General features: G+C 34.8%; 1 protein-coding gene across 1 annotated transcript; it reads left to right on the top strand.

The window, feature by feature from the left end:
* The first annotated feature begins 716 nt into the window (after window positions 1-716).
* Window positions 717-20607, top strand: LOC145947987 (uncharacterized). Its single transcript, XM_083057750.1, has 6 exons — window positions 717-762; window positions 1192-1963; window positions 19565-19673; window positions 19750-19830; window positions 20095-20164; window positions 20501-20607. Exons 1-6 carry the CDS (start codon window positions 717-719, stop codon window positions 20605-20607), a joined length of 1185 nt encoding a protein of 394 aa, XP_082913876.1.
* Window positions 20608-27852: the final 7245 nt, after the last annotated feature.

Below are 27852 nucleotides of genomic sequence, written 5' to 3'. Positions count from 1 at the left end.
GGGGGGGTTCTCCGGGGCGAGGGGGTATGACGTCACGCGGGGCGGGGGGGATCTTGTAGGCGAGGGGGATGACGTCACGCGGGGCGGGGGCGCTTATCGCTGTGCGGGAGACGCTTATCGCGTATTGTTTTTCATAAACAAAACAGCGTATTGTATTACTTTGAATTATCTAACATGTTTTATTATAAACAAAACACCGCAAAGTGAGCGCCGACATTCGGCCACCCTCGCGATACCTCCCCCGCCCCTCCCCCATAAGGCGACGCGCTTTGGCGGTACTTCCGCCCTCCCCCTCCCCTGCCCATATATGACGTTTCTTCCTCATTGTTTAGGAAGAATTCTTTTGCGATAATTTTGCCGACATTCGCCCGCCCTCGCGGTACCTCCCCCTCCCCTTCCCCTCCTCCATCTGAAGGGATCTTGGGAGGTCGCGCTTATCGCAATGAACACGTCGGGACGTGTTTTTTTTTCGCGGTAAAAGACCGTGTTGCATTACGCGCCGATATTCGGCAGCCTTTGCGGAACCTTTCCCCTCCCCCTAAGCGGAATTCTTTCTCATTGTTTAGGGAGCGCCGATGTCCGGCCGCTTAAATTTTTATAAACAATAATGAGCGCCGATGTCCGGCCGCTCTGTGTCAAAAGCGATAACGTGATGAAGGGAGATCACCTTTCTGATATGTAATTAAACAATCCGTTAATCATGAAGAGGGGAAGAAATGATTAGACGAAATATAATAAGGACTGCTGCCACTTCAAACCATAGTACGTAATTTGCAAGCGCACAGATACGTCGGTCGAAAAAAGAATAGCGGGTGCAAGTGCTCTATAGAACGTGATTTTAAAAAGTGTGGAAAAATGGAAAACATCGAGCAGACTGAACGCGACCTGTTGGAGCGTCCCATCAAATCGCCACCTTGGGCGAGTATTTTGAATGAGCGCTGCGCTGCGAGGAATTTATCAAACTGCTCGAAGAAAACAGTCGTGTCAAGCGTCCGCGACTCTCCATTGGATATAGACAATCTTTGGTTGCTAGAATCGCGCGACTCGAGGGTGCAAAAACTCGATTGCAGAGACAGTTTATATCCAGTGGTGGTAATTACAGTGGCGACAATAACGCAGGAAGACTCGTTTGGCGAGAGATCGATACCGCGTTTGAAAATCGTATACTGACCGGTGCGGTAATTAACGCAGACTATATCGAACCGCGACAATTTTTGGAAGATGCTAGTAGTGTAGTACTCGAGCAAGTGCAAGACGTTATAAAAATACACAACTGTGTAAAAGTAAATACTGTGTTCAACGGTGAGTTTGTGACAGGTGATAAGCGCGCTAACAAAAGTATTAACACGAGAAATTATGAACTTTTTCGCACGTCCGATTTACGCGAGTGGTATGAACGGCACGTCATCGAAACCACATTGACGTCTCACGAAGAGTTTCAGGAACGTGATAGCGGATGGGCATTGTCACGAATCCTCGATCTTACGGTCAACGTCAACAAGTGCAATCCTATGCGCGTGGGATGCCATATTAAATTACCGCGAGAAATTATGACGAAGAGAGCGGTAATTAATGTGCTATCAATGGACAATGCGTGTTTCGCGTGGTCAGTGGTGGCCGCTCTGTACCCCGCTGAAAAATATACTGAGAGAACATCTTCATATCCGCACTATACGACGGTGTTAAATTTACAAAACATTGAGTTTCCGATAACGTTGAATCAAATAAAAAAGTTTGAACATATAAACAATATCTCAATCAACGTGTACGGTATCGAGAGGAAAAAGGAATTATCAATTCTTCCGATACGACTCGCCGATCAGAAAAAAGAAAAACATGTGAATTTGCTGTACGTGGAGAAGGAGGACGACAACGTTGGACATTTCGTGTATATCAAAAATCTGTCTCGCCTCGTAAGCTCGCAACTGAGCAAACATGACCACAAGAAATATATCTGCAATCGGTATGTATATTTATTGCAAATTATATAATTGTAAATAAAATTGTAAATAAAATTGTAAATAAAATTGTAAATAAAATTGTAATTTTTTTCACAGATGCTTGCACTCCTTTAATTTGAGCGAAAAGTTGGAGGCTCACATTGTGGACTGTGGAGAAATGAATGACTGCGCTATCCGGTTACCAAGCGATAAAGATAAGTGGCTCGGCTTCGACAACTATAACAGAAAGGAGCGGCTTCCGTTTGTAGTGTACGCCGACTTGGAGTGTGTGCTGAGGAAGACATCGGAACACGTGTCATACTGTCAACATCACGAGGTATTTAGCGTTGGATACTATGTGCAATGCTCGTACAATGAAACATTATCCGCATACAGATCTTATCGCGGTGCCGATTGTGTCGCGTGGTTCGCCAACAAACTCGAGGAATTAGCGCATCGCATAAAGGGTATTTTGTCTGATAATGTCCCCATGATAAATTTAACATCAGACGAGTGTGAAAAATTTCATAGCGCCACGCAATGTCACATTTGTGAAAAACCGTTTGCGCCGGACGATAATCGAGTACGCGATCATTGTCATTTAACCGGGCGATACAGGGGTCCCGCACACTCAAACTGTAATCTAAATTACAAAGACTCTTATGTCATTCCTGTAGTTTTCCACAATCTATCCGGTTATGACGCACATTTTATCATAAAAGAAATAGCTACCGCATACGAAGGACGTGTAGATGTGCTTCCAATAACAAAAGAAAAATACATTTCATTTACAAAGACTGTCAATAGTACCGACGACGACGACAAAGATCGGAAAGCTTGCATAAAATTACGATTCATCGATTCATACAAATTTCTCAGTGCTAGTCTTGACAAATTAGCATCTTTTCACAATAAGAATAAGTTAAAAATTTTACGTTTTAATTTTTCCGCATTATCCGCTCACAATTTCGAATTATTGACGCGAAAAGGTGTCTTTCCGTACGAGTACATTGACTGCGTGGACAAGCTGCAGGACACGCGTTTACCGCCGCGCGAATCGTTTTACAGTTCTTTAACCGGTGACACTGTATCCGAGAGCGATTACGCGCACGCTGAGAACGTCTGGAATCGATTCTCCCTTCGAACTCTAGGCGAATATAGCGATTTGTACTTAAAAACTGATGTCTTGTTATTAGCAGATATTTTTGAAAATTTCCGCGACACTTGCATCGCGAGTTACGGACTCGATCCTGCGTATTATTATACTCTTCCCGGGTATACATGGGACGCGATGCTAAAACATACAAATATTACGTTTGAATTGCTTACCGATATCGACATGGTTATGTTTATTGAACGGGGTATACACGGTGGTCTAAGTCAATGCTCCAACAGATATGCGCATGCTAATAACAAGTACATGCAGTCATATGATTCATCGAAACCATCGTCGTACCTTATGTACTTCGATGTAAATAATTTGTATGGATGGGCAATGTGTCAACCATTGCCTTATGCCGATTTTCGATGGGTCGAAGACATTTCAAACTTTGACGTTAACGCGATCGCTCCGGATTCGCTCACAGGTTATATTCTCGAGGTTGATCTAGAGTACCCACAAAATAAACACAACACACACATTGACCTACCGTTCTGTCCGACGCGCGACAAGCCGCCCGGCAAGCGGGAAGATAAGCTCCTCGCGACGCTATATGACAAGAAGCGTTACGTCATACATTATCGCAACCAGCAGCAGTGTACACGTCACGGTCTTCGTATCATAAAGATACATCGTGTATTACAATTTACTCAATCCGCATGGCTCCGCGATTACATCGAACTCAATACAAAATTTAGAACACAAGCGAAAAATGATTTTGAAAAAAATTTGTACAAATTGATGAACAACGCGGTATTCGGCAAAACTATAGAAAACGTTCGAAATCATGTAGATGTAAAATTATTGACAAAGTGGGACGGACGATACGGTGCGGAAGCGATGATCGCGAAACCAAATTTCCATAGCAGGAGCGTCTTTTCGGAAAATTTAATCGCCGTTGAATTACGTAAACTAGAAGTAAAATTTAACAAACCAATCTATGTTGGTATGTGTATACTCGATATATCGAAAGTGTGTCTGTACGAATTTCACTATGAGTACATGTCACCGCTCTATCGTGAAAGATGTCGGATAATGTACACCGACACCGACAGTTTAATATATCACATCGAGTGCGACGATGTGTACGAGAACATGAAACGCGATATCGCTAGATTCGATACGAGCGATTATCCAATTGACAACGCGTACGGTATAGCGCATGCAAACAAAAAGGTGCCAGGCTTGATGAAAGATGAGAATAACGGCGCGATAATGTCCGAATTCGTCGGGCTTAGAGCAAAAATGTACGCGGTGAGGGTGGACGGCAAAAAAGACACTAAAAAAGCAAAAGGTGTCAAAAGTAATGTCGTAGCGCGTAGTATAACGATTATACGCGATGCCTGAATGAAGAGATTGAAATGACACGTCAGCAGTCATGTATTAGATCGAAATTGCATGAAGTGTATACCATTCGCGAGACAAAAATTGCTCTAAGTCCGTACGACGATAAGCGGTATATTATACCTGATTCGACCGACACATTACCATGGGGACATTACCAGATACCCTTATAAAATATAATGTAGTATAATGTGTGTGTGTGTGTATGATATATTGTTATGTAACATATGTGTAATATATTGTACCGATTAAAGGAAAGGATGTATTAATAAAGATTTTGTATTTCATATATTTCATGAATATTTTATATATGTTATACGTTGTACACATTATATTTTTCTTAAAATAAATAGTCTATATGAATTAAATCACATTGTCCTTATGTATCCAAGAATTGTGTGAATTGTCAAATCCCAGCCATTTCACGTAAACCTCGTCACCTCTCCTGCGCAGTACTTTCTCCACAAGATACATGTCCGGATAATTCGCGCGATGCAACTCATACTCGTAAAACGCTCCAGCCACAGATGTTTGCGATAGTCCTCGAGTAGATAGCTTACGGGATTAGTACGCTGCACTTTAACAATCTTAAAAACCTCCGTCGTCCAATTTGGCGTGTAACCCTTCTCGAAAAGTTTCTTGTACTTGCTAACGCGTACCGAGTCACCTACTTTGAATTTCGCCGGAGCGGCAATCTTTATGTTACTATATACCGTTTTTAAAAGTTTATCAGCGATCGCGGGGGTGACGTCGGCGGGTCGCATGCCGATTGTTCGGTGCTTGCGCGCGTTATAATCCGATACGAGTCGCGGCAACGCGTCGATCCACTTGTAAGTTCCATTCAGCGTAAACATCTTCCACATGTCGTTCTTCAGCGTACGATTGAATCGCTCGACGACCGATGCCTTCATTACCGAATATGTAGAATAATGATTGATGTTATGTTTTCGTATAAGCCGTTGCACGTCAGCGTTGTAAAATTCCTTCCCCATATCAGTTTGCATGTTTTTCGGGCATTTCTTGCTATCTCGAATTATTTCGGCGATAGCGTGAGCCGTCTCGCTTCCACCTTTACTCTTGAGTGGTACGGCCCACGCGTACTTGCTCAACACATCGATGATGGTGAGTATGTAGTGATAACCTTTGTTGAAACGAGAGTACGGACGCATCTCGACGATGTCGGCTTGCCACAGATCATTATATCCTCCCACTATGACTTGTCTTCGGGGAAAATTTTTTCTCGCCGGCGCGTGCAGTTCGTTCACCAACTGTCGTCTCTCCAAACTATGTTGTTTCATCGCTTCGTCGGTTTTTCCCGATCGTCGTTTACTGCTGCTTGTTTTATCGCTCATTTCCGTTACTGACCCGTTCCTGAGCCGTTCGTAGCCGTTCTTGAGCCGTTCGTAGCCGTTCTTGACCCGTTCTTGAGCCGTTCGTAGTCGTTCTTGACCCGTTCTTGAGCCGTTCGTAGCCGTTCTTGACCCGTTCTTGAGCCGTTCGTAGCCGTTCTTGACCCGTTCTTGAGCCGTTCGTAGCCGTTCTTGACCCGTTCTTGAGCCGTTCATAGCCGTTCTTGCGTTGTTTACTTCCGTTCTTGACCCATTCGAAAATCGTTCGCAGCCTTGTTCACAGTCGTTTCTAACCCGTTCGTAGCCGTTCCTGACCCGTTCGCAACCGTTCCTGACCCGTTCGCAACCGTTCCTGACCCGTTCGCAGCCGTTCCTGAGTTGATAGTAGCCTTGTATGTAGCCTTTAATGACTTGTTCGTAGCCTCGTTCGCAGCCCTGCTTGAGTTGTTCGTACCCTCGTTCGCAGCTGTTGCTAGGCCGTTCACTACCACTACCACTCATTGTAGTTAGATAGCAGTTCGATAATCCTTCGTAGCCGTTCGATAATTGTTCGTAGCCGTTCGATAACCCTTCGTAGATGTTTGATTACCGTTCGATAGCCGCTCCTAACCCGTTCACTGCTGCTCATTCAGGTCGTTTTTGAGTTAGCATTAGCTGTACGTTGAAGTTCGTTTATCGCAGTCTGTACTGCTCGCACGTCCTTCTCGAACGAAGTCAGCTTCTCATCTGATTCTTTCTGTTGATTCATCAATCTTTTAACGCAGGATTCCACATACAGTTTGTTGACAGCATCAGTGTCAGCTTCAGGTTGCGCTACACGACGAATCTTGCGCGATCTTGCATCATAGTCTGTAGCGACACGACACAGAGCGTTTCCGCGCACATAACTTCTCACCAATCTATCCCAATGATCGCTTGTGCCAGTTGCATCATTTCTCCGTTCGAATAATCCAAATTTGTTGATAGACATTTTTCGATGCGAATGACGCCGATCGACTGATTAGTTTTGCCGAGACCCCGTTTAATTTATAATAATGCCTGCTTCGCGAAGTTCCTCGATGATCGACAGGATCTCATTGTCGTGAGCGTTGTGGCCAGCTCGGCGCGAAGCATCGAGCAATCGTACCCGATCCACTAGCTCGTTGGGGTCGTCCCAGTGCACGTAATCAATTTTATTGTCGGTTAGCGTCATCGCTTGAGGCATGAATACACCCTTTCCAGATTTTTTCTTTTCAATTGACATCAACGGTGCGATTATTTGTTTGTATTTGTATCCCCTATTGCTCCGTAATTGACCTTTCACTTTAAGTGTCCCAGCATAATCTCCCAAAGTTTATTGTGTGCAAATAGGGCACATATCGCATGGAATTATTATATACAATGGATTTTTACAATTGCAGCACCATCGACTCTCCACTGCGTCGTGTAATTGAATCACATGCTTCCGAACAGCATACATGTGCCCGAAGTCTTGAATAGAGATCATACATGTAGTACATAGAGCTAGATCAGTACCCGTCGAATAATAAAAGTATATGGTGCAAACTTTTGTACGTCCGTTTAGCGCAAGGATTTGTGAATTGTCCACTACCTTGTCGTGAATATCCGTAAGGTCCTCACTGCGATCACTAATATAATTACTGTCATCCGACAGCGCGTGATCTTCGTCAGACGACTCGTCTAATATCGCTTCGAAATTATTATTTTCCATTTTTTACACATTACTGCACAATTTTTCCACACTTTTTAAAATCACGTTCTATAGAGCACTTGCACCCGCTATTCTTTTTTCGACCGACGTATCTGTGCGCTTGCAAATTACGTACTATGGTTTGAAGTGGCAGCAGTCCTTATTATATTTCGTCTAATCATTTCTTCCCCTCTTCATGATTAACGGATTGTTTAATTACATATCAGAAAGGTGATCTCCCTTCATCACGTTATCGCTTTTGACACAGAGCGGCCGGACATCGGCGCTCATTTTTGTTTATAAAAATTCAAGCGGCCGGACATCGGCGCTCCCTAAACAATGAGAAAGAATTCCGCTTAGGGGGAGGGGAAAGGTTCCGCAAAGGCTGCCGAATATCGGCGCGTAATGCAACACGGTCTTTTACCGCGAAAAAAAAACACGTCCCGACGTGTTCATTGCGATAAGCGCGACCTCCCAAGATCCCTTCAGATGGAGGAGGGGAAGGGGAGGGGGAGGTACCGCGAGGGCGGGCGAATGTCGGCAAAATTATCGCAAAAGAATTCTTCCTAAACAATGAGGAAGAAACGTCATATATGGGCAGGGGAGGGGGAGGGCGGAAGTACCGCCAAAGCGCGTCGCCTTATGGGGGAGGGGCGGGGGAGGTATCGCGAGGGTGGCCGAATGTCGGCGCTCACTTTGCGGTGTTTTGTTTATAATAAAACATGTTAGATAATTCAAAGTAATACAATACGCTGTTTTGTTTATGAAAAACAATACGCGATAAGCGTCTCCCGCACAGCGATAAGCGCCCCCGCCCCGCGTGACGTCATACCCCCTCGCCCCGGAGAACCCCCCCGCCCCGCGCCCCCCTCGGAGCCCCATGGGTTAGAACCGGCATAGTATCCCTACTGATTACAATGTCCTCATTCTGTATCTGTAATGTAAAACATATTTAAATCATTAGAATACGGACATATATGCAAAATATACTGTTTCTTTATTTTATATTAACAATTATATACTTATGAAAGAAATAGTAGCATAGGATGGCAGCGTAACAAGAAAGTAGTTATTATTGTGAATGAAATATAGAACATCACATATAAGTAGTATTGCATATCACATGTATGTAGTATACATTGCAAAATGTAGATCCTTCTATTTTTTTCTTGAATACATATTTATATAATGATATTTGCAACTACTTTCTTGTTACGTTACCATTTTACTATTTCTTTCATAATAATAACTACTTTCATGCTACGCTACCATCCTACTATTTCTTTCATAAGTATATAATTATTGATATAAAATAAGGAAGCGAATAATAAAAGCTAATAATAATAAATTACGTAAAGATGTATTTTTGATAGCTCATAGCATTCATAATAGTGCTATGATTATCTTTACATTATTTATTATTATTAGCTTTTATTCGCTTCCTTATTTTACATCAATAATTATGTACTTATAAAAGAAATAGTAGGATGGTAGCGTAGCATGAAAGTAGTTATTATTATGAAAGAAATAGTAAAATAAAATGGTAACGATACATGTGATATGCAATATACTACATACATGTGATATGCAATACTACTTATATGTGATATACTATATTTTTTTCATAATAATATAATAATAACTATTTTCTTGTTACGTAACCATCCTATTATTTTTTCATAAGAATATAATTGTTAATATTGTTATAAGAAATATAAAATAAAATAATTACTTGATTCTTATAAATCTCATCTTCTTCTATCGATTATGACCCTCTGGCTAGATTCTCTTATAATAAATAAAAACGAGCTAACCGCACACTTAACCTATGTCACATGTCACATATCACATACACGTTATATATATTATATATATATATATATTTATATCTATACATAACCCCGCACGCTGCTAATATCGCGGAGCGCCACTAACGCCGCCTGTGTCAAACGTGAGAACTGTACAAGATTACCACTACATGCATCTATTGCATGTGTTGTTTACGTGTGATATACGTGTATGCATGTGTTGTATACGTGTGTTACACGTATAGATACTATATACTATGTATGCGTGAACGACGATGACGACGTGGACGTTTCTTACAAGAAATTTTTCATATTTAGACTTTGCATTATGATATTTCAGCTTACAAAGCATGTAGAGCAAAAATAAAGACACTTTCATTATATAATTCGACCTCAATCTATCGATTAAACGTAGTAAGAACTCGATAGCTTCAGCCGTTATATGAGTAATATCCGACTATGATATCTCAAACTGTCCGATTCGCGTAAAGATACACGGTGCCTCGCTTCTGAGGGGTCGGCTTCGCTCAAACTAGGCGCGAGACACTACCGTGTCTCTTGATATCTTTGTCTCTTTTTAGATACGTTCTTAAAAAGAGACAAAGATTAATCGTCGATTAAAGTTAATCGGAGTTAGTCGAAGTGGCCCTTAACCTCATTCTCTCTCTTTCTATCTGCTACTCTTCTCTCTCTCTCTCTCTCTCTCTCTCTCTCTCTCTCTCTCTCTAAAATTAATTAAAATTTACTTACATTTTGCTGTTTTGAGTTGCACGCATTTTCGCTCCTTTATTTTTCCTTAGACATTTTTGTATATTATGTCACCACGTGAGATGCAGAACAGAAAGCTCCAGTAACAATTGAAGAGATGTACGCACTGTTGCCAGTTTCGGGACGCGCAACACGCCGAGTCGTAAGGCTTCTGCACATAGGACGCGGAAACGCTTGCCGCGCGGCAAAAATTACTAAAAGTGTTCAAACACTTAATATTTTAAGATTCCATCCGCAATTATATTTACGAAGCCTTATTTCAGTCATTAAATGATTTCGATAACAAACCCAAGATCATTAAGATTTATTCAGTAAATTATTAAATGAAGAGACTTATAAATAAGGCCCATGTAGGTATAATTAAAGAGAATATTTTATTATAGAATTAAGTCAAACGAGAACAAGAGATTCTCGATATTACGTTATGGAATCATAATTCTATAATTTAGAAATAACTTTATCTTATCCTATTGTATTAAATTAAAGTTTTATTAAGAATTCTAATTAAATAAAATAAATTAATTATATAAGAAATGATTCCATAAACGTACAAATGAATATTTGGCGAACTGTAAGAAACTTTAACATGTATCTATGCGCAGACCCCTCTAAAATTAGCTCACAAATCAGCAAATAATTAAGTGCCGATCGTAGGTGACAAGCCGCTTCCGTCCGTTATCTCCCTCGTGTTATCGGATGCTAGCGTTCAAACCGCAAAAGAATAATAAATCAGACGCTTCTTGGAATCGTCGCTCCTCATCTCAAGCGCACCACCGAACTTCGATATCCGGTCCAGATTATCTAAAACTCGTAAATTGATAGTTGACACCTAGAGCGCTCGCTCTTGCGGGTCATCGCATCGTGACCTTTTAGTACAATTTATTGTGACATATTCCAAGAAAACGTCTTTCTTAGAAATCCCCACCAAAAGGGAACTGCACACGACACTCAGATTTTTCTCGATTTGATGGGTATATAAACCTTTAATTCTTAACTTCATTACGGCATATCATCATCGGCATCTTACCGTAACTATACGGCATCTCATTATCGAGAACCCACCGTAGCTCTACAGCACATCATTTCTGTAGCCTTACGATACTCTGTATAAAGTCACGCGTTTGCCGTCAACTGTGTTGACATACCCGATTTGTTAGTCGCGCATAGAATTATAAAGTAAAAATTAAATAGAACTCTTGTGCATCAAAACTCGAATACGTTGATTTTGCCAAACATCCCGCGACCGAGGTCCTAGAGAAGGGAAGAAGGCGAACGAGCGTATAACGATCCACTGTCTGAAGTTCACAGTCTATCACAAGGTAAGTACTTATAATTACCCAGACTATTTAACACGCCGCTTCACGCCAATTCTAATTCTAAGTTGTAGACTGACAATTCTCTTTCAATCATTACCTTCTCTTAAAACAAATAAACGAAATCCACTGTTAAGCATTGCATGCAGCTAACAGTTTCCCGTTGTCAGTCGATATTTATCAAATCAGAATCCAACTATCTTTCCATAATTATTCAAGGTATCAATATCAGAATTTAGCAACATTAACGTAGAAACAATACTCCTGGTATCACTCGGACGTCATCCAACCCGCATTTTACCTCTAGCCGTTGGACGTACCTTTCGTAGGTCCACACGACTCTCTACCATTTCCCCAACTTCCCGTCGTTGTCGAGGCATCCATCGTACTTGCCCGATGACAAAGCTCCCATCAACACCCTGCGTATCTCCATCGTCGACGAGGCATCCATCGTACTTGCCCGAAGACATTCTCCGTACCCCCATACCTTCCTTTTGAATTCATATTTAAAACCAAATGAATAGACGTATCGGATATTGATATCTCACTCTTTCTAGTTCCCCTTCATGTTATCTCACGATAATTCTTATCTAACTCATTATAAACCCTTCATTCTGACCATATGACCCCTTGTAGATGAGCAACCCGAGAAACAGAAAAGCACGTCGGATAAAAAGAAATCATCGAGCCGGCTTGAAAACTCGCGAAACACGCGCTGCATCGACCTTACGCTGGTTTAAGCGTAAGGCACATAAAAATAAGCCGCATGTCAAATCGTGTGAAATAGTACCATTTTCTCCCGATACATTGCGTCGCTTAAAGACCTCATCTTCTCAAACTAATACTCCAAGAAGCTTAACTAACGAACACGAAATAACGCCTGTAATAAACTTACCGTCAGGCTTAGATTCATACTCTCTAGAATTAATATTATTCTCTGAATGGTGTCAGAACATACGCTATTTAAAAGAAGATTACACTGCAGATAACCATCAAGAAGAATCTCAACCTAACGATTTAATCTCTCAACTAAAAGCTCAACTCCCCGAGAATTCTTTAGAAATATATAGATGAGTATGACAATTATCTAAATTATTGATATATGTACACTTAATCATATGTGCATTAAATATATTATTCTCATCATTGCCTCTACCAATTAATTCAAATGCTACCCAGATCTACTGAATTAGACGTCCAAGGATTAACAAACGATGATGCAAATTCAATTATAAATATAATTATCGGGTTACTAACTGACGTTTTAGAAGGAACTATTGATATCGATCATAGTCTGCTTAGATAATCTTCATATCCCTGGTGCTCAAATAAGCGTCGAATTCACAGACGATTAAATAAATATCAAATTCATTTTATTAATTAGCCCCTGAATTATTATTATCCAGATGAATAAACAACTTCAAGGCTTAATTTGCAATACGATTTACCAATTAATAGTCAATTTGATCTATGAATATTTGAATGGTAAAATAACTTTCGATCAAGTTATAACTATTTTAAACGACATCGAAGATATCGCTAAGAGATTCGATACTCCCAACTAGTAACTAATACCCCCACTCCTGTGACCTACAACATTCCCTAGATCCGTAACTTCGGTCCTAGCTCTCGGCGTCCCAGAGGTATAGCCGGTGTAAGCAGGTTGCCTCACAAAAATAGAGAGCGCCCGTTTTCTCACTAGCCTAGGCATAGAGAGAGAAGGAAGATCACCCAGACGTGACAACTCAAAACTTTGGTGGCAGCGGTGGGATTGCCTAAAAGACTGATAAAGATCCTCCTGTGTAAAGGTCTCAGGAATTAATCCTCTTTCGCGTTAAAATTCTAAAATTTTAGATTGAAAGTGAATAACGAGTGTAACTTGAAATTTGATCAAATTGTCGCTGACAAGTGTGGCAACAATTATCGCTGTCGCTGACGAAGAGGGTGGCAACAGACGATTACGATTGAATTTTCAATTATATTCAATTCCTTTCCTAAATGATTATCTTGATTTGAGATTTGACTTAGTTGTCGCCGACGAAGTGTGGCAACAACACCAACTGTCGCTGACGAGGAGTGTGGCAACAGTTGAGAAATAAGTTAAAATTTCAAATACATTTTATTTTTCTTCATGCCCAGGAAAGGCGGGCGTCGAGTTCGAATTAAAAGGATTAATTTCCAGATCAAAGAAACAATCTCCTCTTTCCAAAATCCCCTTCCTCTTTATTTACAAAAATATACAATTTAACTAATAATACAAATGACCCCGAACCACTATCTAACGAAAATAAGAATATCAATTATAAACCAACGCCAATAGAATTTGAATACAAATATCCTGATTACAAAACAATTGAACGTACAGATCCCCGTCGCAAAATCTATAAAATTCGACATCTATTCGGTCCCGATTAAGCGACCGAACACTGTAACTAATCTTATTAATATATTTTCTTTCAGTCTCTTATTTCTCTCTAAGGTAAGTGCGCCATGCCGAATATACGATCGCAAAGTTCTAATCCTCCTTCCGAGGCTGAGGAAAGTGTATCACGATCCGAACTTGAAATTTTTAGTCGAAACGTTAACGAAAAAAGAAACGTTAACGGAAAAAGAAAAATCACTCAAAGAGCAACATAAATTACTGCAGGAAAAGACAGACGAATTTAAAGCATTATTACGAGAAATTGAAACCAAAAAATCAGACGACCAGCATGACTCAATATTAACTACTTTAGTTGAACAAATCTCTCACCTTAGTGCTTTACCCAGACAAGTAGAGATTTTAAACCAACGTATTAATAATAGTCTGACTTCCGATGCATCCTACACAGAAAATAATATCTATTAGATATCTAATGGATATCCACAATGGGCATTATGGATATCCACGAATATATAGGAAACAGCTATTAGATGTACTTTAGATATCCAAATGTCCGCCATTCGAGATCTCATAGATATCCATAAGATATCTACATAAATATCCATTAGATATCCATACAATATTCAGTGAATATTTCTGTAGATATTTATTGTATGTATACTGGATATTCATTAGATTTTTGTGTGGATATTCATTCCATGTCCCGTAAATATTCACAGAATATGTAAATCAATATCCATTGGACATCTATATCAATCTCTATTATATGTATATTAGATATTCATTAGAGTTCGCATAAATATGTATAAGATATCTATATAAATATCTAGTAGATATTTATATAATATCCAGTAAATATTTCTGTAGATATCCATTGGATGTATAGTGGATATTTATTAGATTTGTATGTGAATATCCATTAAATGTTTCATAAATATTCACAGAATATGTCGGTCCATTGGACATCTACATTAATATTCAATTAATATTTATATAGATATCTACTGTATGTATAATGGATATTTATTAGATTTCTGTATGGATATCCATACAATGTTCTATGTATATTCCTTAAAGGATAGGCATTGGTAATAAGGTTTATTAAAATTAAATTTTAAATATCTTTTGAAAAACAATAGTTTTTATTTCTTTCAATGTAATGCATACGTTTTCACTTTCCTGCTTCATTAATAAGCAGAATTAATACAAAAAGAAATAGAAATTAATTGAACAAAAAGAATTTAGAATTATTATAAAAAGAACTTATTAGAAGTTAAAGTTAAACGCAGAGGGATTAAGATTAATCTGTTTAGTTATTTGGAACACAATACGCGCACACTAATATCGTAAAATTGCAGAATTTATAAACTTTTACAAACGTTTAAAAACATATGTTAAAAACATATAATAATAATTATAAGCAGAATATTATACAGGGCCAAAAGTCTGGATACAATTGAATATCTCTTAAAGAATATCTCTTAAACAGAGAAAAAATTTCAAATAAAAATTGTAGGGTTTAAGAATATCTATTTGCAGATCTTATCACTTTAACCTTGAGTAGAGTTGTCAAAATCAAGACGTACAAAATCATGAATTGAATTTTTTAAATAAAATCACCATATTTAAATAAACCATTTTTTAAAAAAGATGATTTCATTAAAAAAATTCAAGATAATCTTATCCTGATGACCTTGGCAATGTTACCCAAAGTCAAAGTGATAAGATCTGTAAATACATATTTTTAAACTTTACAATTTTTGAAACATTTTTTTGTAACGCGGTCACCTTTCCTGAGCGCACGGATCGGCTCGTCGGTGTCAGGGTTCGAGAGAAGGGGAGACTCAAACTTATTAACCTGTTTTTGCGTAACAACTAACTTTTATTGATTTAGAAAAATACATGCAAAGCCTAGGTGTGTAATGTGTTATTCACAGCGTGTATGCGTGCTGTGTGGATGTGCGTGTGTGTGAGAGAACGGTCGCGACACGCGTATTTACAATGGTGGCTCGTGGAACCCAGCGCAGACGAGGCGGGGAACGCGTCCACCTCGGTCGTGGGCCGGATCGTCCGGAGGGCTGAGGAACTCCTCTGCCCTAACGGTATCGTCAGGAAGCCGATGACTCGGCGGGACCAAGAAACACCTTGGTCCTACAGGAGGTCAGGAAGCCGATGACTCGGCGGGGTTGAGTCACCTCAACTCGGTCTTATGCTGGAGCGTGCGATAGGCAGGACTGCAGGATAGGATCTAGTGTCTATCTGCTGGTCGGTCGCCCTTATATACCCGGCTGCCCCACTCTCGTGGTCGGGTGCGTGGGGGAACGGCCGTGCGTGCGAGCGAGACGGCATGCGTGCGAGCGAGACGGCATGCGTACGAGCGAGATAGCATGTGTGCGAGCGAGACGGCATGCGTGCGAGCGAGACGGCATGCGTACGAGTGAGATAGCATGTGTGCGAGCGAGACGGCATGCGTGCGAGCGAGACGGCATGCGTACGAGCGAGATAGCATGTGTGCTAGCGAGACGGCATGCATGCGAGCGAGATAGCATGTTGAGAGCGATAGAGAGAGATAGAAAAAGCAAACAAGCGGTCTATTATTAATCTATATATTTTAGCCGGTTAGTAACTTCGTTACAAGAATATCTATTTGCAGATCTTATCACTTTAACCTTGAGTAGAGTTGTCAAAATCAAGACGTACAAAATCATGAATTGAATTTTTAAATAAAATCACCATATTTAAATAAACCATTTTTTAAAAAAGATGATTTCATTTAAAAAATTCAAGATAATCTTATCCCGATGACCTTGGCAATGTTACCCAAAGTCAAAGTGATAAGATCTGTAAATACATATTTTTAAACTTTACAATTTTTGAAACATTTTTTTCTTAAATGTATTGTTTACGAGACATTCGACTGTATCCAGACTTTTGTATTTCTGTACTCCACTTTGTATATATAATATACTTCATATCTATCTATCTTAGGTTCAGTTTCTTAGGTATTTAGACATACAATTCTTAAATTTAAAAAATATGGCTTATATGATTTCCTTTCTCTCTTTCTCTCTCTCTCTTTTTCTTATTAATTCCGCAGTTACGCATTCACGCAAAAAGTTACACACACACACACACACATATATATTGCCCCAAAAATGCACAGTGTACATTTACATACATTTCAACGTTATCAACTTAACAATTACGCTTCAACTTAACAATCATATTTTTAAGCAAGTAAATAACGCATTAAAAAACTGGAAAAATCTATACTTCGAAAACATTAATAAAACATCATCATTTGTAACATAAATCAATAAAAGAATACCAAATCTTAGAAAATAAAAACGTACCTCAAGTATAGAAATTATAAAATTTGAATTAAACTTAATAAGCAAATAATTAATATACATGCACTTCTGGGGCAATGTCTACTCTACAATCTGTATATATAATAATATAATATAATATTATGAAATATACAACATAAAATAATTTGTTTGTTTTTAAAACGGAAAAATTCAGAAATATTTCAATACTTATAAAACTTTAAGTGTGTAGTTATCTTACTATAAAACTATATATCATATAATTATCTCACTATATATCATAGTTTTATAGTAGACAGTGAAGTGAAAATTGTCGAAACAAAGAAAATAAGCAATAACCATAATATTGGTAAACCACTTCCACTACAAATTAAATTTAGTTTGATTTACTTAGGTTAAGTATTATATAGTTTAAATATTATATTTAATGTAACATATTGTGTCTTATTATTTAGCATAAATCATTATTAGTGAAAGCTTATTCAAAACTGTCCCGGAGAGGACTCCCAGCACCCACCGGATTAATAAAAATATTTTTGTCAATCTGGTGCGGACTATCCCGGAGAGGACTCCCAGCACCCACCGGATTAATCAAAATATTTTTGTCAATCTGGTGCGGACTGTCCCGAAGAGGACTCCCAGCACCCACCGGATTAATAAAAATATTTTTGTCAATCTGGTGCGGACTATCCCGGAGAGGACTCCCAGCACCCACCGGATTAATAAAAATATTTTTGTCAATCTGATTCGGACTATCCCGAAGAGGACTCCCAGCACCCACCGGATTAATAAAAATATTTTTGTCAATCTGGTGCGGACTATCCCAAAGAGGACTTTCAGCACCCACCAGATTAATAAAAATATTTTTGTCAATCTGGTGCGGACTGTTCCGGAGAGGACTCCCAGCACCCACTGGATTAATAAAAATAGTTTTGTCAATCTGGTGCGGACTATCCCGGAGAGGACTCCCAGCACCCACCGGATTAATAAAAATATTTTTGTCAATCTGGTGCGGACTGTCCCAGAAAGGACTCCCAGCACCCACCGGATTTTATATATATATATATATATATATATATATATATATGTATCTTTATATGAAAACTTCATCATTTTATAATATTTTATTTGACTCAAACAATATCTTTATAATTATTAAACACTTGCATATTATTAAAACATTTCAATGAATTGACATATAAATGTATGAATAATTAAAATTTTGTATCAAAATATTATTAAGAAAATAGAATTTTTACAAACTCACTCTTGTGATCCTCACAGAAATAATACTTATGCAGGATATGATACTCGTACGATATTTTTCGTGTCTTCTAACAAACAAAATTTTTCCTCCTATAGACAAACATATTTAATAACATTAATTACACAGAATATAAAACATTTTCAAATATATTTTGTTTTATTAAAGTTAGAATATCTGCTTTTTTATGAAATTAAATGTGTATTTCTTGCATGTTTCTTTTTATATTTTAACAAAAAAATTTTAATAAAAGTGATATTTATAAAAGTTTTAGTATTTATAAAATGTTATGCCTATATAAAAGCATTTATTACTAAAACTACTTACTATTATTTATTACTAAAACTTTGAACTTTGACTTTTCACATAAAATTGAAATAGATAGGTTACAATACTTTAAAACATAAAATTTTAAGATACAGAAAAAAATATATAATATAATGTTTAATTATATATAATGTTTAAGAGATGAGAAGAAATTAAATTCACTATAATAACTTCACGTGAAAAATTTCACGTGAAAAGTTCATAAGAAAAGAAAATATGTATAGTATTTTGTATGATTAATATAATATAACTTATTAACTCGTAAGCAATCCAGTATTAAAATACGCATTAAGTACCGTAAGTTTAATTATTGTTATCATAAGTTTTTTTTTCTATGAATTTGTTGTAATTTTCACGTGAACTTTCACTTTGTAATATATTCTTGTTAGATTCGTTGAAGTATGTTCTTTTTACGAGCAAATGTAAACTTTCTCGTAATTTTTAACCATCAAACGACTTGGTTAAAATGTGAAAAATAATGTAACGTTAAGCATGCGCATTGTGTAGTAAAAAAATTCGAGTAATAATATTCATCTAGTTATATTTGTTTCGTTTCGTTAAGATAGTTGGAAATAAAACTTTAATAGGCGAGAGATATGGATAAACCTTTACTTTGTCAATGAACAACGCAATCAACTACAAAAAAAGAAGGAAAAAGTTTTACAGATGCAATAAATAAAGTTTTACAGGTGCAATAAATAAAGTAAGTATGTATAAATAAAGTAAGATTGCTATAATTTTTTGTACAAATAATTTGTTTTATGTAATAATAATTTCTTTAATAAATAAATAGTCCCTTTTTATATGATTATTATAAAGTTACATATTTGAGGTTAATTTATATTTCTAACGATATATGATTATCAATACAATATATCTATTTTTTTTAGAATGAATACAACACATAATCAAAAAAAATTATTACTTGAGTGGATAAAGTTGCATCCTGATGTGGCAAGAGGAAGATTGCGACGGAAAGGTGAAAGTAAACAAGAAATGGTAAATATTATTTAATCTAATAATCTTTTTTAATCATGCAAAATGTATTAAATATTAAATAGATATACAATTTCAGAAAGAATTATTAGAGGATATGGCAAATGTTATAAACACAGCCAATAAAGGTCCCATTAAATCCAGTTCGGAATGGTTAAAGGTATTATAATTAATGTTTATAATTGTAATAATGTTTATATGTTTAGCGTAGATAAGCGATCAATGAAAAATATTTTTTTCAAAAAGCCATAGAAAGCCATAGAAATATAGATAATTATATATCGATTTATCTTTGTATATACATGACTAACTTAAACAAAATGTGCTTGTAAATATTATTATATTATGACATTTACAAGCACATGTGAATTTTAATAAAATGTTGATATTACAAAATAACAATTTAATATTTTTATATTTGTAGACGTGGAAGGACTGGAAAATGTATGTGCTTAAAAAGGAAACTAAAGGAAGAGCTCATCATCAAGGAACAGGTGGAGGACCTCCCATAAAAATATCTTTTTCGACATTAGAAGAAGAATTATTGGATTTTTTAACCCCGGAAGCAGCAGGGTTAGAAAATATTCCGCAAGGAGGAATAAATTTAGATAAAGAAAATTCAAATTCTCAAGAAATATATTCTGAAAATAATTCAGAAGAAGTGCAAAATTTAGAAACTGAAAATGAACCATTACATAAAAAATTACGTACAAGCAATATGCCTTTAAATAATATGAATGGTATACGATTTGTGACACTATAATAATATGATTAAATTGATTTAATTTTTAACATACTTCTAAGATTATTTGACATTTAATATTTTTCAGATTCAAATACGAATTCAAAATCGATATCTGTTAAAATGGTAAATATTCAAGAAGAAAAACTAGCGTTGAAAAAAGAAGAACTAGATATTCAACGACAACTTTTGTAGGTACAACGATCTACATTAATTGAAATAAAAAAAATAAGAACTGTCATAGATACGTTTGGATCTTTGCAATAAAATTATTCATAAAGGAGGTAAGCAATTTGATTACAAAGGACCCCGCACTAAACCACGTGAAAATGGGCCCTGCGAAAATGGCTGAATTTGAAATATGTTGTACCTTTTGGGTCACTGAACAAATGTTTCCTCAGGCAAAATGTCAAAAAATGGACAGTTTCGTCGTTTCAACCCTTCAAAAGCCTGAGGTCAGACCAGCAAAGATATCACTTTCGGATCAATGCGGTTACCATTATAAGGAAACAATATGAATTTTTAGTGAACAAAATAGTTAAAGAATAATTTGTTTATGACAGTATTGTTTATTGCTTATTTTAAAACAAATAATGCGTTAAAAAAACGCTATCCGTTATGATTTTTCCCACTTTAAATCAGCAATCAGTTCTTGCAAACAATGACATTTTCAAAGTGTTTAAACAATACTGTCATAAACAAATTATTCTTTAACTATTTTGTTCACTAAAAATTCATATTGTTTCTTTATAATGGTAACCGCATTGATCCGAAAATGATATCTTTGCTGGTCTGACCTCAGGCTTTTGAAGGGTTGAAACGACGAAACTGTCCATATTTTGACATTTTGCCTGAGGAAACATTTGTTCAGTGACCCAAAAGGTACAACATATTTCAAATTCAGCCATTTTCGCCGGGGCCCATTTTCACGTGATTTAGTGCGGGGTCCTTTAAATGTTTTTATTTATATAGCAGAATATATCATCTTTTTTATTATAAATAATAATTAAATGATATATTATGTACATTATAATCCAATAAATTCAAAAATTTTTTTTTGTTACGCACATGTTGCAATAAGTATCCAAAGTTGTGCACGCTCTTTATTTGTTTGTTTTTTATTTGATTATCTATACTTTGTCACTTTATTTTGTGTTTCATATATTGAGATATAAGATTTTTTTTATAAAGTATGTTTAAAATACTGAACTAAAATACTATAAGACTGAAAACTAAAAACTGGTCATAAATAGATAAGTGACATTGTGATATATAAAATTGTTTATGTTTATTTAAAATAGATAATAAGTGACAATTGTGATACATAACTTTATGTAATAAAACTATTATTTTGTTTATTTAAAATAGATAAGTATTGTGATACATAAAAATACTCTTTTATTTAACTAAAAAAGAAACGCTAAAAATATTATATTATTTATTTCTATATTATATATTTAATATATATTATAAATTCTGCATTATTCAATTTATTTTGTATCTTGCTAGTATAGTTTAATCAATAAAATATTATGTAATGATATTATCACATGTATTAATTATTAATAACTTCCAAACATTTTATTAATAACATATATAATTTGTGATCACAGTTATTACATTATTAAATATATAATCTTTCATTATTTTCAATTAAAATATCGCTGTATAATTCGTTCTCGAATTTCGTTGCCATTTAAATTTTCTTCTACGTTGTATATTTCAAGATTTCTTTCCCTTTCGTCTAATTCATCATAATATATTTCCGGTTGCGGGACATTATAATGTTTTGCAATATTTTGAACCACACAACACGCATTTACAATAAGAGCTGAAATAAATTTTAAAAATTAATATTCTCAAATATTTAAAAAAAATATAGTTGCTATATGAAAATTACACTACCAGAGAATTCTGGCGAGTAATGCAAAGCTCTTTCCTTCCTCAGGCATCTCCATCTTCCCTTCAGCATTCCAATGGCTCGTTCTACACATGACCGAGCTTTTACGTGAGCATTAGTATAACGAGCTGAAGGTGATCCTTCTGGTTGCCTTAATTTTGGTGTCATCAAATAGGGTAACAGGGGATATCCGAAATCTCCTAATATCAAAATTGTAACACTTTATTTGTACATATTAATAACATATTCAACATTTAATTTTTCAAAATTAAAAACTAAAAAAATTTTACACACCCATACGTGTGTATAACTACATTTGTAATTTATAATAAACTTAGGGGCCTATTCTGTTACTTTTAACAATGTTGTTATATGCATCACTGTGCATATTTTTTGTATCATGTAAAAGCTGCGCAATGATACATAACGACATCATTAAAGGTTACAGAATAGGCCTCTTAAAATAAGTTTAAATACTATTATGTTTTAAATTAATAATAAATTAATAATAATGTTTAAAGTTTTACCTAATAACCAATATTTATTCGTCCATTTTGAAATTGCTGTTCTAAGTGTACCGAAATACGGGAAGCATTCCAAACGCGTGCATCATGGGTCCTTCCTCCATGACCACTGTTAACAGCAAGTATTTTTCCATTTAAATCACTGACCTTAAAAAATGTTTTTAATAATATAATATTTATTTTTTATGATTATACTTTTACTATTAAAACATTAAATAGTTTTTGATTATTATAATACTATTAAAACGTTTAATGAATGATAAAGTTTTCGATTAATATATAAATGTTCCCGTTCTTTATTTGGAGGCCAAATTGCAACATGGGTACCGTCGACAGCCCCTATTACACCTGGAAATAATGAACCCAAAATCTGAAATAAAAATAATAAAAATTGTAAATCAAAATTGTTTGTTGTAATGAAAACTATATAAAATATTAAACTAACTGTCTTTTAACAGATTCGATATCACGATGTTCTGTTGGAAATTTAATCCAATTTCTCATGATCTGATTGAGTGCTTCTACGACACTATGAATTGATCCCGATATTGATGCTTGGCACATACTAGATAAAAAATCCTGGCCGATTCGCCGTTGGTATAAGCCAGAAGCAAAAAAATTCAAAGTTGCCAAAATCTAAATATAAGATAAAAATATTTGTTTAGCTAGTATATTCAAAATCTTACGAAAGATAAGAATATTGTTTAACAATATTTATTATATTCCTTTGATAAATAAAAGTACCTTTAACTCAGAGGAAATTGCTGTTGATTTATTTCCTTCTGGCATATATGGATGCAACTCCATACATAACTGCATTGCTGCCTCTCGAGATAATCTGAAAATTTGCATCATAAAGGTATATAAATTAAAAAGAATTGTATACATAATTTATACATATATAAATAAACTTAAAAATAAAAAAAAAACGTTTGACAGACATAATAAATATACAAAATAACCTATCCAATCAATAAAAAGAGTATAAAAATTATGTCTATTAAGTTAGCATGCCAACAAGAGCACAATGACATGAAACATATGGAGAATTTAGTGCTCTTTATGTGCTAATTTATTGCTCTAATCCTGATTTTATTGCTCTAGCCGTTTAATGAGAAATTATTTTTATGTTCACTTTTAAAAAAGTTAGAATACCCATTTAAAAAATAATAATACAAAAAAAAACACTTATACTAAAATTTAGTGCTAATTATGTGCTTCAAATATATACTAAATTAAATTTCGGTAGGCTACCCTTTACACCGAAAACAATCCTAAGTGTACTCATACAAGAGTGAAGTACCAAAAATAATAATGATTTAAAAAAAACATTTATACTATAATTTAGTGCTAATTATGTGCTTCAAATATACACTAAATTAAATTTTGATCGGCTACCCTTTACACCGAAAACAACCCTAAGTGTACTCATACAAGAGCGAAGTACCAAAAATAATAATGATTTAAAAAATTTCTTGATTGTAATCTGTTTTAGGATTTTATTGCTCTTAAAATACATATTGACCGATTTTATAACTCCATCCATATTTGAGGAAAACAACCCCTATGTTATATGTCTCTTTTGCTACAAAATTAATGAGTAGAATTCCAAAAAACTTTTTGTGAAATATCGTGCACTGCCCTAGAAAATATACTCCATCCTGATGATTTTTGTGATGCATCCTTTATACGCGAAAATATCTCAAAGTGTACGTCATGCGAGAAGGAAGTATCGAAAATAATCATTCTTTATAAAGTATACTCGGTTTTCAACATTTATGATGTCATGTATCTTCAGATGTTGTCGTGGATTAAATTAGCGTGTATCATATATATGTAATATGTATAATAATGATATAAAAACAGGAATAATTTTTTTGTTATATTTATTGAACATATTTTGTATATAATACTACATGTGTTTGAACTTCTTATGTTTCCTGTATCAACGTGTAACATATATTTGTAATACGTGTATTAATAATATAAAAAAAGGAATAATTTTTTTGTTATATCTATCGAACATATTTTGTATATAACATTACATGTGGTTGAACTTCTTGTGTTTCCTGTATCAACGTGCTATGTGTTGTCAAATCGTCATATCGAATCCAGTGACCAAAATGAAATACTAATGCTGTGAAGTGACCAATATTTGCATTAGACAATTTTGTTTGGATACTAGATCCTGTATAATCAATCAATCCTATTAATTTATATTTTTCATTATCAGGGCTTATAAACTCATTAGGTATGTCCTTTAATTTTATTCGAGTATCATAGACATCAAATAATACAGTAATTCCTGAAAAAAATCAAGATTTAACATAATTAAATTTTTATAAACAACGTCAGTATTTAGAGTATTTTAATACTAATATTTATTTACTTGCCTATACATATAGATATATATATAGGCAAGTGGATGAATATTAATATTAAAAACTTAGTTGATATAGTTTAATAAGACAAAGATTTCGAATCTGAATTACGATTCGGTTACTTTTGCCCGACGTTTTTTTTATTCAGAAATCTATTTTATTTTTATTTTATTACTTTGTTTTAAAAAACTTTCTTTTAATAAGTTATAAGGTACAATTTTTATAAAATATAATAATAAAATATTTAATTTATATGTAATGTTTGTGCATAATTAAACATTTATAAAAATAAAAACAAATTGTTTTAACGACATGATAAATATTATAAAATTATTAATTTTTATGTATATTTATTTGTTTCACAAATTAAATTAAAATCTACAATACAATATAACGTATAGGTACAACATATGCAATGTTTTAGTATATAGAAACTGTGAGCGAAGAGTACTTTTATACCTGGCAAAGATGTTTTTGATTCTTCTAAACCATTGCAGTTTTTCTTGCAACATTGTTTTCCTTCAGGTAGCATAACGTGCAGTTTTATTACATCTTTAAATAATTCAGTATTAAATAAAACATCGCTTCCTATCTGGATTACAATTAGTTTTTTCTGACGTGGTGAACAACCTTTATTGCAAGAAAATACTTCTTCAAAGCTAGGAGATTTTTCAAATAGCTTACTAGCTAAATAACCCACGCTTGTTTCGCAGTCAAGTATGTTACATTTTTTATACATTGCCTGTTTTACGGGAAATATTTTAGACAAAATTTGTGCGCGTAGTCGGTATGTATGCATCCTCATACCTTTGTCTATAGTATCTAATACTATATTAAACAATGGTACACTATTCCGTAATTCATGCATCTAAACATAAATAAAATAAAATTATTGCAAAACATAAATTTAGTAAAAATAAATTAGCATAAAATTATTTTGCGATAAGCCTATATACAGAATAACCATCTGTTTTATTTTATTTTATATTAAGGAACAATTCTTGCTAATTAATTATAAATAGTCAAATAGTAAAATTAAAATTAAAATATAATTAAAAATTTGATAATTGTAATGTGTAAATTAATTTATATATAAAGTGATTAATAATAATATATCAAATATAAACATTTCCATGAATGTCATGCATGTGATATTAACATAAAGATAATATACCTTTTCTCGTAATAAAGGATAATCAAGAGATGCAGCTAACATTATTTGAAAAATGCTATCAAAAGCACATGTGTTAATAATGGAAATAATTTGTTTGTCCAATTTAATAGGACGTAAGGACATATTGTTACCATTTTTTAAAATGGGTATATTATTATTTTTTGTGTATGACAAGGAATCCTGAATAGCGCGTACATTTTGCTCTAAATATTTTGCGATACGTTTCTTGCTTTTCTGTTTTGCCAATCCTCTCCAATTTTCAATTTCATTAGAAGCTAATAGATCTGGCGTATTTTTTTCAACAGAACATTTCATGCAAATTCTTCGTTCACCATATCCTTCTTCATCACCAAATGATAACGAACATTTGTTCATTAAATGTACTGCATTTTTGCATATAGCACATAGATGCGCACCAGTTGGTATATCGCCATTGCTACAAGCTGGACACGATAAATCTTGATTTAAAATTTTATCATTAATTTCTGCGGTTTTATCTTGAGAAATTGATGTTTGAAGTTTATTATTTGAAGAAGGAAAAACACTTGATTCTATCTGTGTAGGAATATCTTCCTCTATGTTAGATTCAATAGGTTCCATTACATCGTGTTGGGCTGCTCCAACAATTTTTATTTTGCCGTTAATATAATTTAGATGCATCTCAATGAATTCATCAATTCTTAATTGTTGTTTAGAATTTTTTAATAAATTATTTTTAATTTTATTAAACTCTCCTTCGACTGGCGCGCTGGAGGCAGGCATTCGACCATAGCCAAATTTGTTTCTACTGATGCAAGACCAAAGTGGAAGAAGCTGAATATCTTTAAGCAAACGTTTCGCTAGCTGAGGGCAATAATGAGCATTTTCATGATCACCACATTCAACAGATAAAAATAGAACTTCCGCATTAATTTCTGCTCCCCATGCTGCCCACGTATTACGGAAATGCATCGTATAGATATCATCAGTATTGGTATACTCCTTCACATTTTCATCAATGCTTTCAACTTCATATTGATGAACAATACCTGTTTTATATAAGTTAAAATAAAAGATAAAAACATTTATGGATAGATACATTTTGTCGATTAAAATTTTTTTTAAAACTACATTTTATGCTTTTATCAAATTATTTTATGCTTTTATCAAATTATTTTATCATCTACATACCTATTATCATTTCTTTTAGTCGCATTTTTGCCTTTTCACATTGTGTTATTTCTCCAGATGGTAAAGCACCTTCTGTTTCACTTTGTGCTACAGTTAAAATATCTTTTATAATTTCCCGGGCTTTTTCAATATCAGAACATTTTATTAATTGTCCTATAGTACTCTGCGTTGATACCACTGCTTTAAATCTTTTAAAAATATTGTATATAATTTAATAAAATGTGCCACATCTATCCGAATATAGCAATGAGGTAGTGTCTGATTTAGTACTCTGCGTTGATACCACTGCTT

Source organism: Prenolepis imparis, unplaced genomic scaffold, assembly GCF_030444845.1.
Source record: "Prenolepis imparis isolate NDT839.2.m4 unplaced genomic scaffold, iyPreImpa1.0 SCAF_207, whole genome shotgun sequence".
Lineage (NCBI taxonomy): Eukaryota > Metazoa > Arthropoda > Insecta > Hymenoptera > Formicidae > Prenolepis > Prenolepis imparis.
Note: the sequence above shows the minus strand (reverse complement) of the source record. Positions and strands in the feature narration are given on the sequence as shown.